This window comes from Lucilia sericata, unplaced genomic scaffold (genome assembly GCF_015586225.1).
Source record: "Lucilia sericata isolate MDLA Ls3-8-SP2 unplaced genomic scaffold, ASM1558622v1 Contig000711F_arrow, whole genome shotgun sequence".
NCBI classification, from domain to species: domain Eukaryota; kingdom Metazoa; phylum Arthropoda; class Insecta; order Diptera; family Calliphoridae; genus Lucilia; species Lucilia sericata.
The window spans coordinates 79,988-94,615 of record NW_023994714.1 but is presented as its reverse complement, the minus strand read 5'-3'; the positions used below and the strand labels follow the sequence as shown (position 1 = coordinate 94,615).

Genomic DNA, 14,628 nt, shown 5'->3' with positions numbered 1-14,628 from the left:
TTTAAAGACAATAATTTTAAATTTATTTTCATCAATTAATTTAAAAAATAATATAAAAATTTACTAAATTTATTTACATAAGTTACAATAGCCTTTCTCTTAATTAATTCTTTTTCTGTTTGTTCTTCTTATTAGACTTCTGTTGAGGAGCGAATTTCCTCAACATCGTCTTAATCAACATATTCAAAAAGTAGATAATAGCAAAAAGAGTAAATAGAATACCACCATATAATATTAACATGGCATCAATATTATGATATTCAATAAAATTTAAATCTAAACCAGCACAATGTAAATATTTAGCACCCTTGTGACGAGCAATATGCTCCACCCAATAGACAGCTAAATCCACAGGCAACATAGGTTGATCTCTATATGTGGCAGACATTTCCTTTATACGTTGATTATAACTTTCATTATTTATCACACGTTCAACAGCTGCTATTAGATCCTTAGCATTTAAGGTTTGATAGTCTAAACGTATGCCATAACCATTAGCTTCTGCACGAGCCATGTTAAGAAATTGATCACCAAATATGGGTATGCCAATAACGGGAGTACCATGGTAAATACTTTCAGTGGTACTTAAAAGACCACCATGCGTAATGAAAACTTTAACATTTTCATGAGCCAATATATCGTCCTGAGGGAACCAGTCACTAATGAAAACATTATCGGGTTTGCCTTCCATCTTCAGATCTTCAAATTTCCATAAGACTCTTTGTTTAAGGCTTTTAAAGGCATTCAATAGCTCCTGTTTCTTGGCTGCGGGAAAATCCTTACTCTTTAAATTAGAACCCATGGAAAAGTAGACGACACCATGTTTAGCCTCACTGATAAATTTCTCTATATCGGCGGGTAAAGGTTTACGTTGGCGATTAATGTGCATACCGCCCACCTCAATGTGATTGGGCATATATGGTCTGGCATAACCCAAGGATACATGAGTATTAAGCAAAACAGCAGCAGCATTTTTACGCACTGTATACATATCTCTTTCCAAATGAGGGAAATATTTCTCATATAAAGCCGCCTGTCTGGGTAAATAGTGATAATCCAAAAATAATCTTTCGAATGTGGCAAAAGCCAAATTTCCCACACGTTCGGTAAGAGTCATATGATCGGTAAATTGCAACATTGGACTGGGTATGTAAGAAGGAGGAGAGGGAGAGCCCACCTATATAAAAATTAAAGAAATATAGAATTATTTAAAATAATTTTTTTAATTTAAACATTTTCATCATACCATATCTGTATTCCATGATATAGCACCAAATGTGCCCAGACCAATAAGTGGTGCCTTAAAGTGTTCACTTAAACCAAATAGTGCTTCGGAGAGAAAAACTTCACATATAACAGCATCAAATGTATGATTACTGGCCATAAGTTGTTGTACATTGGCTTCCTTTAAAACGGTTTCAGTCAAATCGATACCCATATCAAAGTAGTTGACTACATTTTCGATTACACTTCTATCGTTACTATCAAACAAAGTACTGGTAAGCTCTACAATGACATGAAGAAAAAAAGAATTAATACAAATTTCATTAATAACAATTTGAGAACAATTTTCTCCAAATAGTATTCGAACTCGAACCCGAATAAAATTCAATTAATAAGTAAATATTTTATTAGAAAAAAATTATACTTTAAATATGAGCAATTTGGTGGCAAGTGACCCAACTTTTAAAATCGATGTCTACCGATTTAAATGAAATTTGATTTTAGATCTCAAAGATAACTCAAGTCTTTAGACGATAATGAAGTGTATAAAAACAAATTACATACATTTAAAATATATAACCATACTCGACTATACTTTATGTTTAAGTATATTAGACCACTAGCAGATAAATTTTGTCATTTATATAATTTTCAATTAATCAATGCAATTCATATATTTTATACGATTAAAAACTTAAACAATGTATTAAACAATATTGTAGTCTTATCAAAAAATTATTTAGTCTACCGGCAACAAAAATCGTATAAACTTTTTTTCCAAAGCAACTAACAGACAAGTAGGTTCTTATCTAAGGTGTGATATTTTTTGTATCAAAAATTTTATTTAAAAGTATTGAGATAATAAAACTCATAATTAGTTAAAATAATGCAATGATATTGCAAAATAAAGTGAATGTATGTAACCAATAAATTGACAATTATTTGTAAAAAAGACAATAATGATTTAAAAATTAAAATCTACTTACACATCATAAAAATGATGTAACATAGAAAAACCTAGACAGTTCTGAACCATAAGTATATACATATATGCACATTAGGGTGTCCCGAGGATTGGTTCAGATTTCTTTTGGTTTAAGTTATATTTCATATTATACATGAAATTTTCGTAAATATTACGAAAAAAAAGTAGTAACAAAATTTGTTTTTCTTAAAGTTAAGCAAGAATTATTTTTAGTGAAGAAAAAAGTGCTCCGCGGGACACTCTAATATGGACCAATCATTATGCAATTTGTTAGAAAGCTTGTTGATTGTTGTAAAACTTGTTTGTGTCGAATTGCAATATTGATATTTTTAAACCAGTTATGATTAACCTTATACAGAGTACAGACTCAAACTTAGTCCGATTTTCGCATGGATCAATATTGCCCGATTTTAATACCAAACAAACCTCAACAATATTTTTTGAAAAACTTAAATATATCTCTCTTTCCATAATCTATTTTTTGTGCTTTCGATAGGCAAGCAGACGGAGATAATTAGATCGCCTTAGAATCTAATAAGCACCTATTTGACTTTGTGGGTCTACGATCAATATATTTTTATGCATTACAAAAGCAAGGACAAAAAATGTCTACAAAATGAAGCTCGTGTGCCAAATTTCATCAAATTATCGTGAAAAAATGTAATCTGTACTTCAGTAACAATATTTACATGGACAAACATTCGTAAGGATAGACAGGAGAATAGCGAAAGGACAGACATAGCTTCCCCAAAACAATGAAGAAATCCTTGCCTATAGGTATAAATACTTTTTATACCCTACACCATTTTAGTGAGGAGGGTATATTGGGTAAAGTACACCAATCGGCTTAGAATCATTTTCTGAGTCGATTTAGCTATGTCCGTCCGCCTGTCCATCTGTCTGTCTGTCTGTCTGTCTGTCTGTCTGTCTGTCTGTCTGTCTGTCTGTCTGTCCGTCTGTCTGTCTGTCTGTCTGTCTCTCTGTCTGTCTGTTTGAAAATGGTTAATATCGGTCCATTATTTCAGCTAGCCTCCATACAACAACCCCCCCGAATAGTGCTCTTAAGCTCATAATTATATTTAATATACTCGTATCTCAACAAAAAGCTGCAAAACCAAATTCTATTCTAGCCTTGATGATCCTGATGAATTTCATAATGATAGGGCCTCATTTGACCCTAGTTCCTATACAAAGCTCCCTTTAAAATATGATTAAACGAAAAAACTAACTCCCTATTAGTAAGAACTTATTTAAGTAGTTATTTGTAAGCGAGCTTGGTAATGACTTGCCTCCAATGACATCACTGTGTTAAAACAATGAGTTAAAATGAGTGAAGTTTTTGCTGGGATATTATATTTATTTGAATTTCAATAAAGTTTTTTTAACAAATATTTAACAAGCGTACTTATGTCTTGTCAAATATTTGCAAAATATAACTATTTATTTACTAAATACGATATAGAACTTAAGTAAGAACTTAAGTAATATGTATGTATATTTATAAAACACTTTACAACATTTCACACAAATAGTTATCATTGAAAAAACTAAATATTTTATTAAAAACTATATTTAACTCAGCAATTAATATTAAAAAATACATTAAGTACTAGTACTTAATTACAGTTGTACACTAATTACTTCACTGTGTTTAGGAGAATAATTATATTGAAATACTCACCATTCATTTTCTTCATCATCGTTTCTAAAGGTACATCATGATAATTTTTAATAGGTTTTTTCTGTGGAAACGGTGAGATCACATAAACTTCATGACCCTTTTGGGCTAAAGCTTTCATTAAAGCTGATCCAACAATAAAATGTGATTTTGCACCAGTATGTAAAACACCCAAATATTTATATGAATCCACTACTACAGCTGAGTAGATGGACATAAATAGTAAGAATAAATTAGTGACACGCATTATAATTATGTTTTATTTTTTTGCTTTTTTTAATTAATTTATTGTTATTATAATGTGATTAATTAAATGTGCCGGTGTACTGAGTACGCGCTAACGTTTTACTAAGCGTGTGCGTATAGAACGCGTGTTAAACTACAACTGTTGAATAAACTCTCTGTGGCTGTTGATTTTTGTTAATTTATAATGAAAATTTTTATTGTTGAAATCTAATAGCCATATGGTGTAATTTCTCTTTGGCAGTATGAAAATCTAAAATATACGCAGTGCATTTGTATGTATACGGGTTTCAATGTTTAAAGATAAGATATTGATTTTTGTTAGTTTTAAGAATAATGAGAACTGGTTTCTGAAAAGAGAGTATATACATACATACATACATACATATTTAGGTTCATGTTAATCGACATCTGTTTAGAATAGCTATAGGCAGAGAGAACATAAATTTCCTCTCTGAGTATTTTTCTTGGGTTTTTATATGTTAATAAGTATATGTGTGCATACATCAGCGTAAAAACAAGAGTGCAGGAATTACTACAAGGAACTCTGTCGGTAGAATACAATCAACAGGTAAGATTGTCTTTTCTACCTGCTCTGGAAACATGTGTTGTCTTTAAAAGTAGTAAAAAGCAAGAATTTTGTATGATCGACCACTTATTTGTTTAATAGATTTCTATACCAATCTTAGAACAAGTAAGAGTGTTATATTCGACTGTGCCGAATCTTGTATACCCATCATCAAAACATTGCCGAAAAGGAATGCTTCCTTATAAATAAACTTTGATATTTAAGAATCGATGCTTTTGTTATTATCAAAACAATTTTCTCATTCATTTCAAATTATACATAGATGTAAATTTTACCATCATATGTGTATCGACAGGATCAATTATGGACTGATCCTATACATCATATGTGTATCGACAGGATCAATTATGGACTGATCCTCCTAAAATTTGGTAGAGAGATTTGTAACAAATTTTGTCGCTGTACTTGTATTTTTAAGGTAGTAAAAAGTGTTAAAGCCATTTGTGAAGGGGACCTTATATGGGGGTAGGGTCAATTATGAACCGATCCTTATAAAATTTTACAAAGCGATTTAGGTTCCTATAAAATATGTTCATGTTGAATTAAATCGCTATAGATGCTTCTTTTGGACAGTTATGAGCGTTAAAGTAATTTTCTGAAGGGGACCTTATATGGGGGATAGGGTGAATTATGGACCGATCCTTATAAAATTTTACAATGGTATTAAGGTTCCTATAAAATATGTTCATGTCAAATTTCATCGCTATGGATGCTTCTTTAAGACTGTTATGAGCTTTAAAGTCATTTTCCGAAAGGGGATCTTATATGGGGGCTAGGGCCAATTATGGACCGATCTTCGTAAAATTTTACAAAGCTATTTAAGTTTCTATAAAATAGGTTTATGTCGATTTTCATCGCTTCTCTTAGACTGTTATGAGCGTTAAAGTCATTTTCTGAAGGGGATCTTATATGGGGGGTAGGGTCAATTATGGACCGATCCTTATAAAATTTTACAAAGGGATTTAGGTTTCCATAAAATGGGTTCATGTCGAATTTCATCGCTATAGGTGCTTCTTTTAGTCAGTTATGAGCGTTAAAGTCATTTTCTGAAGGGGACCTTATATGGGAGCTAGGCGAAATCGTGGACCGATATTGCCCATTTTCAATACCAAATGAACTGCATCAACTAAAAGTATCTGTGCAAAATTTCAGCTCTCTAGCTACTTCCGTTTGGACTCTATCGTGTTTTCAACAGACAGACAGACAGACAGACGGACGGACATGGCTAGATCGTCTTAGAATCTAATAAGGACCCAGAATATATATACTTTTATGGGTCTTAGACGAATATTTCAATGTGTTACAAACGGAATGACAAAAACAATATACCCCCCATCTTTTTTTGATGGTGGTTATAAAAAACACATCGTTTGCAACACTTCGAAATATTTGTCATAAACCTTCTACATCAAACCTTAAATATGCAAAATTTTCACACGATATTTATATTTGTATATTAATTATCACAATTTATTTAACAAATTAATAAAATAAATGTAATTAGTCACAATACTTGAATAAAACAAAAAAAAACTTAAATTACATTAACATTTAATCTAAAATTAATTCTTCTTTAATTTCTTATTATCCAATTTCGATTTCTTGCCACACACTAATCTCACCAAACACTTCAATAGCCATAGGACTATGACTAACACAAATAAAAGACCGCCATACAAAATCACTATAGCATCAATATTATGATATTGTATAAAATTCAAATCCAAACCGGCACAATGTAGATATTTGGCACCCTTATGTCTCGCCACATGCTCCACCCAATAGGTGGCCAAAGCTAAAGGTTTCATAGGTTGATCTCTATAACGCTTTGACATATTTCTTACCAATTTAGTATAGTTGGGATTACCCAACATAGTTTCCACTGCTTGTTGCAAAGCCGTTGCAGTTAAATTTTTATAATCCAACATAATACCATAACCATTAGCCACTGCCTTGGCCATGTTAAGAAATTGATCACCAAATATGGGTATGCCTATAAAGGGTTTACCATGGTATATACTCTCAGTGGTGCTCAGTAGACCACCATGTGTAATGAAAGCCTTGACATTATCATGAGCCAATATATCATCCTGGGGAAACCAATCACTAATGAAAACATTATCCGGTTTACCTTCTAGTTGAGAATCTTCAAATTTCCATAGCACTCGTTGTTTAAGAGATTTTAAAGCTTTCAGCAACTCCTGTCTTTTTTCAATAGGCAGATTTTTCGCCTTAATATTAGAACCCATAGAGAAATATATCACACCATGCTGTGACTCATTTATGAATTTCTCTATATCTTGCGGTAATGGGTTTCTGTTACGGTGAATATGCATTCCACCCACTTCCACCTGATTGGGTACATAGGGACGTGGAAAACTTAAAGAGACATGGGAATTTAGCAGCACCAAGGCAGCATTTTTTCGTACATCATACATGTTTCTTTCATTATCGGGGAAATATTTATTATAAATTTGCTCTTGTTTTGGCAAATAGTAGAGTTCCAAAAACAAACGTTCAAATGTGGAAAAGCCCAAATTTATGAGACGCTCTTTGAGTGACATATGATCGGTAAAGGGTAAAAATGCATTGGGCACATACGAGAGAGGTGAAGGGGATCCTACCTGTAAATGGACATTAGATATTAAGATAATAGTTTAATTAAAACAAATTAAATGATACTATAGACTAGACTATAGACTATAGACTAGACTATAGACTAGACTATAGACTAGACCTATAGACTAGACTATAGACTAGACTATAGACTAGACTACAGACTATACTATAGACTATAATATAGACTAGACTATATAGACTAGACTATAGACTAGACTATAGACTATAGACTAGACTAGACTACTATAACAGACTATAGACTAGACTATGACTAGACGATAGACTAGACTATAGACTGACTATAGACTAGACTATAGACTAGACTAATAGACTAGACTATAGACTAGACTATAGACTAGACTATAGCTAGACTATAGACTAGACTATAGACGAGACTAGAGACTAGACTATAGACTAGACTATAGACTAGACTAGTAGACTAGACTATAGACTAGACTAGAGACTAGACTAATAGACTAGACTATAGACTAGACTATAGACTAGACTATAGACTAGACTATAGCTAGACTATAGACTAGACTATAGACTAGACTATAGACTAGACTATAGACTAGACTATAGACTAGACTATAGACTAGACTACTAGACTAAGACTAGACTAATAGACTAGACTATAGACTAGACTATAACTAGACTATAGACTAGACTATAGACTAGACTATAGACTAGACCATAGATTAGACATAGACTAGACTATAGACTAGACTATAGACTAGACTATAGACTAGACTATAGACTAGACTATAGACTAGACTATAGACTAGACAAGAGACTAGATTATAGACCTAGATTATAGACTAGATTATAGACTAGACAAGAGACTAGACTATAGACTAGACTATAGACTAGCCTATAGACTAGCCTATAGACTAGACAATAGACTAGCCTATAGACTAGACAATAGACTATAGACTAGCCTATAGACTAGACAATAGACTAGACTATAGACTAGACTATAGACTAGACTAAAGACTAGACTAAAGACTAGACTATAGACTAGACTATAGACTAGACTATAGACTAGACTATAGACTAGACTATAGACTAAACTATAGACTATTCTATAGACTAGACTGTAGACTAGACTATAGACTAAACTATAGACTAAACTATAGACTAGACTATAGACTAGACTAGACTATAGACTAGACTAAACTAGACTAGACTATAGACTAGACTATAGACTAGACTATAGACTAGACTATAGACTAGACTATAGACTAGACTATAGACTAGACTATAGACTAGACTACTAGACTAGACTATAGACTAGACTATAGACTAGACTATAGACTAGACTATAGAAGACTATAGACTAGACTATAGAATAGACTATAGACTAGACTATAGACTAGACTATAGACTAGACTATAGACTAGACTATAGACTAGACTATAGACTAGACTATAGACTAGACTATAGACTAGACTATAGAATAGACTATAGACTAGACTATAGACTAGACTATAGACTAGACTATAGACTAGACTATAGACTAGACTATAGACTAGACTATAGACTAGACTATAGACTAGACTATAGACTAGACTATAGACTAGACTATAGACTAGACTATAGACTAGACTATAGACTAGACTATAGACTAGACTATAGACTAGACTATAGACTAGACTATAGACTAGACTATAGACTAGACTATAGACTAGACTATAGACTAGACTATAGACTAGACTATAGACGACTATAGACTAGACTATAGACTAGACTATAGACTAGACTATAGACTAGACTATAGACTAGACTATAGACTAGACTATAGACTAGACTATAGACTAGACTATAGACTAGACTATAGACTAGACTATAGACTAGACTATAGACTAGACTATAGACTAGACTATAGACTAGACTATAGACTAGACTATAGACTAGACTATAGACTAGACTATAGACTAGACTATAGACTAGACTATAGACTAGACTATAGACTAGACTATAGACTAGACTATAGACTAGACTATAGACTAGACTATAGACTAGACTATAGACTAGACTATAGACTAGACTATAGACTAACTATAGACTAAACTATAGACTAGACTATAGACTAGACTATAGACTAGACTATAGACTAGACTATAGACTAGACTATAGACTAGACTATAGACTAGACTATAGACTAGACTATAGACTAGACTATAGACTAGACTATAGACTAGACTGTAGACTAGACTATAGACTAGACTATAGACTAGACTATAGACTAGACTATAGACTAGACTATAGACTAGACTATAGATTAGACTATAGATTAGACTATAGACTAGACTATATTCTATATACTACAAAATCCATCATAACCGAGTGTAACACTCTTACTTGTTCAATATTTAATATAGAATTAATTGTACTCACCATATCTGTATTCCATGCAATGGCACCAAAAGTACCCAAACCTATCAAAGGCGCCTTAAAATGTTCACTTATACCATATAAAGCTTCCGCTAAAAATACTTCAGAAATGACAGCATCGAAAGTTTGATTGCTGGCCAGTAAAGCTTTAACACTCGGTTCATTGAGAACTGCCTCTGTCACTCTCAAGCCAATATTATGAAATGATACAATATTTTCCAACAAACTACGTTTCGTTGTTTCTAATAGTCCATCAGTTTCCTCTATAAAAAACAGGCAATTATGACAAATATTAATCAAGATTAATTTATTTAGATATAATTAAAAAAATAAAGACGCAGTCAAGCATGTAACAGCGTACATAGAACAAATCACATACTTTCCATTATTTTTAATACCGATGGCACCGGTACATCATAATAATTTTTCATAGGTTTTTTCAAAGGAAATGGACTTATTACTGTCACTTCATGACCCTTTTCCACTAGGCCACGCATTAGGGCAGAACCGACTATAAAATGGGATTTAGAACTAAAGTGCAACACACCCAAAAATTTATAGGCATCTAAATGATCGACACTGAGTAATGTTATTAAAAGGCCTAAAAATAGCCTGAAGTTTGTTTGTGCATTCCATAAACGCATGTTTGGTTTTTTTCTTATTTGTATTTAATTATTTGTTTTTTTTTTTATTTTTTATCCACCAGCTACAATTCACTCAATGTACTTTTTGCTAAGCGAATCTTTTAAATACTAAACTACCACACAATTTGTCTACTCATTTTTGTTAGTTGATAAACACAAATTGTTTGTTTATTTTATGAACGCGATCACCACTGTTAATAACATTTTAGCTTAACATTATCAGCTGTGTATTTTAGTGTATGTATGTGTATGAATACAAAAACAAGAAAAAATATTAACAAAAATTTCTTGTAGGTTTTGTTTAGTTACAAAATATACTGATCATGCTAATCAGTGTTGCCAACATTGGTCAAGCAAAACGCGCGCAAAAAAATTAAAAAGGGGTAAAAAAGCGTAATTTTCTAACTGAAAATGGGTAAAAAAGCACTAGCGTTTTTTAGTCAAATATTTTTTATTTTAATAAAAATTGCACATTATTTCGCTCATTTCCTACAAGACTCCAAAATTCGTTTTTTAGAACATTGACTACAAAACAAAACATGCGTCATACTAAAGTCTTTCATCTGTGTGAGTTAGATTTTTAGTAACGTAAGAACTAAAACTAATGTTTGACGAATATTAGATAAATAAGATGAGAAATTTTCAAATTCCTTAATTTGTTTAAAAGTTATTTTAAAAATAGTAAAATGTCATTAAACATTCAAACTGACAGGCACACTACCAACTGGCGAACCGATGTAACCACACCCAAATTGTAAAATTGTACAAAACTTATGAAATATATTTTTTTTGCAAAATCTATATATATATTATTTTTAAGTTTTTTGAGTTCTGGAAAAATTTTTAATTTCACTGATAGTGAATAACATAACTTATTTTAACGTATTTTGAATATTTTGTTTTTTGTTTTTGAAGAATATTTGCTTTTAAAACTTAACACAAATAAAAAAAACTTTAGAGCACCCGTGTAAAAAAATATAAAACAGTTTTTAAGAAAAATTTAGTCCTTAGTGTAAACTATTAAACTGATAGTATTCTAATAAACAACAAAAAGTGGTACAAATAGAAAGATCAAAGAATGATCCCTCAGTTTTCTTAACATTATAGAGAAAATGTTTAATATTAATTAAATAAATTACCTCCTGAAATTCACAATTATTTTGAAATATTTTAACAAGTAAGAGTGTTATATTCGGCTGTGCCGAATCTTATATACCCACCATCAAATCTTATGACGTAAAAGGAATGCTTCTCTGTAAACATCAGGGAGATAATGCTTAATTCAATTATGTACGTGATCTTCGAATTAACAAAATATTCATTTTTAAAAACAAAATATATATATATATATATATATATATATATATATATATATATATATATATATATCAGAGGTAGTGTCAATTATGAACTGTTTGTCGTAAAATTTGGTAGAAAGACTTCGTATAACACTTATTCGTTTCGAATTTCATTGCTGATCTCCAATTTTTAATTCAGACATAAGCGTAAAAGTTATTATCTAAAGGGGAACTTATATGGGGTTGGGACAATTATATATCGATACCCATAAAATTTTGTACATAGATTTTGTTGGTCAGTTATATCGTCATAAAATTCGGAATAAAGAATTATAATAAAAATCTTTTTATTGCGAGTACAACGATGAAGTAATCATGGAGGCTTTATATATTAGGGATAGGTTCAATTGTGTAAAAAAATTGTATAAAACTTATTTTTTGTCAATTTTCATCGCTGTACTCATATTTTTAAGGGGACCTTAATAAGGGGTAGGGTAGGTTACCGAAAAATCCGAATTAAATTCGGTAGGAAGATTACGTTTGTATAAAAGTTGTTTATTTCGAATTTCTCCGCTATACTCGTATTTTTAAGTCAGTAAAGAGCGTTAAAATCAATTTTTGAAGGTGACCATATGTGGGGGTAGGGTCAATTATGGACCGATTGCCGTAAAATTTGCTAGAGAGATTTTGGCTTATATAAAACATATTTATGTCGAATATTTTTAAGTCGGTAATGAGTATTAATGTCATTTGGTAGAGAAATTTTGATGCATATAAAAGTTACTTATGTTGAATTTCAACACTGCACTCATAGGGAGACCTTATTTGGGGGTAAGGTCAGTTATGGACCAATTCCCATAAAATTTGGTAGAGACATTTTGCCTTATATAAAACTTATTTATGCCGAATTTCATCGCTATACTCGTATTTTTAAGTCAGTAATGACCATTTAAATCATTTTCTGAAGGAGACCTTATATGGGGGGTAGGTTCAATTATAGACCTATTTCTATAAAATTTAGTAGAGATTTTGGCTTATATAAAACTTACTTATGTTGAATTTCATCGCTATACTCGTATGGGGGGTAGGGTCAATTTTGGACCGATTCCCATAAAATTTGGTACAGAGATTTTGACGCATATAAAACTTATTTATGCCAAATTTTATCGCTATACTCGTATGTTTAAAACAGTTGTGACTGTTAAAGCTGTTTTTCGGGGGGTCACTTGTATGGGGGATATGCGAAATTGCGGACCCATATTGCCCATTTGCCATACCAAACAAACCTTACCTATAAGAAATATTTGTGGAAAAATTTAACTCGCTTGCTCTTTCCGATCTAACCCTATCGTGCTTTCAACAGACAGACGGACGGACAGAAGAACAGACGGATGGACATGGTTAGATCGGCTTAGAATTTAATAAGGACCCAAAATATATATACTTTTGTGGGTCTACGACCAATATTTCGATGTGTTACAAACGGAGTGACAAAATCAATATAAAATATAAAAAGCACTAAATGCACTGTCATAAAATTAGAAAGCACCACTGTAGTGCCTTTTTGAAAAAAGGCACCATGAGCAAAATTTTCCGCGTTTGGCACACCAAAAGGCACCGCAAATAGTGCTAAAAGCACTAAGTTGGCAACACTGATGCTAATATATGGGAAAACCGGCTAATAGAGAGTCAGAGAGAGAGAGAGAGAAATAATTATTTATAACACTCATTGAGAGTACCAAAGAGATGGTTTACTCTTAGCAGAGAAAGATATTACTATGCATGTTTTGTTTTTATCAGATATGGAAAAAGTTTTAAATTAAAAATTGTACGTTTTAGTCATTTTTGAAGGGGACTTTGTATGTGAAGTAGGGTCAATTATTGACTGATCCTCATTATATTTTACAGAGTGATTTAGTTTCTATAAGACATATATATGTCTTATTTCGTTGCTATACTGGAATTTTGTAGCAAGTTATGAGGCTGAAAGTAATTTTCAGAGAGGGGCCTTATATGGAGAGTAGGATCTGTATAAAATTAAGCGCGGAGGTTTTAGATCCCATTAAACTTGTTAAGTAGTACACTGGCAAAAGAAGTTATGAGCGTTATAGTACTTTTCTGACGGGGACCTTATATGGGGGATGGAGTTAATTATGGACCGATCCTCATAAAGTTTGAAAAAGCTTTCCACCTATACTGGTTTTATACGAGTTTTGGACGTTAAAATCATTTTCTGATGGGATCTTTATATGGGGGGTAGGATCAATTATCGACCGATGCACACACAATTTGATTCCAACAAAACTTGTTTATATCGAATTTCATAGCTATACGTGTATATGTATATACCTTATATGGGGGCTAGGCGAAATCGTGTACCGATATTGCCCATTTTCAATACCAATCAAACTGCATCAACAGACAGACAGATAGATAGACAGAGAGCAGACAGAAAAACAGATAGACAGACAAACAGGCAGACAGACAGACAGACAGACATACAGACATACAGACAAACAGACAGACAGACAGACAAACAGACAAACAGACAAACAGACAAACATACAGACAGACATTCACACGAACGGAAATTTCAGCTCTCTCTATCTCACCCCGTTTGGACACTATCAAGTTTTCAACAGACATTGCACTTAGACTATAAATAAATAATTTTCTTTATTTATCTAAAATTTTTATTATAAACATTTAATTTCTTTTCTCTTAAATTACAGAAAATTTAACTTAACCTTTAACTTATATTTACTACAACTAAAAGTAATTTATCAAGCTAAATTAGTTTACTTTTATTTATAGGCAAATGATTGTGTCTAGTCTTTATTTATATTTAACTCTGAGTATTCCCACTAGATTAAAGTCAATTATTAACACCCCACCTTTATCTTCTAATATCTTTACATTTCTTATTTGCTAAATCACGTTTACTAATGTAAACA

General features: G+C 31.8%; 1 protein-coding gene across 1 annotated transcript; it reads right to left on the bottom strand.

Moving 5' to 3' along the window:
- LOC119607586 lies at positions 1 to 10,491 on the bottom strand. The gene is made up of 6 exons (XM_037961549.1): positions 10,112 to 10,491; positions 9,736 to 9,995; positions 6,285 to 7,343; positions 3,891 to 4,143; positions 1,247 to 1,506; positions 1 to 1,177 (listed from the first exon to the last, which is right to left on the bottom strand). Exons 1-6 carry the CDS (start codon positions 10,374 to 10,376, stop codon positions 104 to 106), a joined length of 3,171 nt encoding a protein of 1,056 aa, XP_037817477.1. The 5' UTR covers positions 10,377 to 10,491; the 3' UTR covers positions 1 to 103.
- Between the last annotated feature and the right edge of the window lie 4,137 nt (positions 10,492 to 14,628).

What these genes read in the sequence shown, in the direction of transcription:
- LOC119607586 (XM_037961549.1), bottom strand. Translation starts at nt 10,376, where the DNA reads ATGCGTTTATGGAATGCACAAACAAACTTCAGGCTATTTTTAGGCCTT. An exon ending in GGTATTAAAAATAATGGAAA is followed by an intron (nt 9,996 to 10,111) that starts GTATGTGATTTG and finishes TGTTTTTTATAG; the next exon opens with AGGAAACTGATGGACTATTA. An exon ending in GATGATGAAGAAAATGAATG is followed by an intron (nt 1,507 to 3,890) that starts GTGAGTATTTCA and finishes ATGTCATTGTAG; the next exon opens with AGCTTACCAGTACTTTGTTT.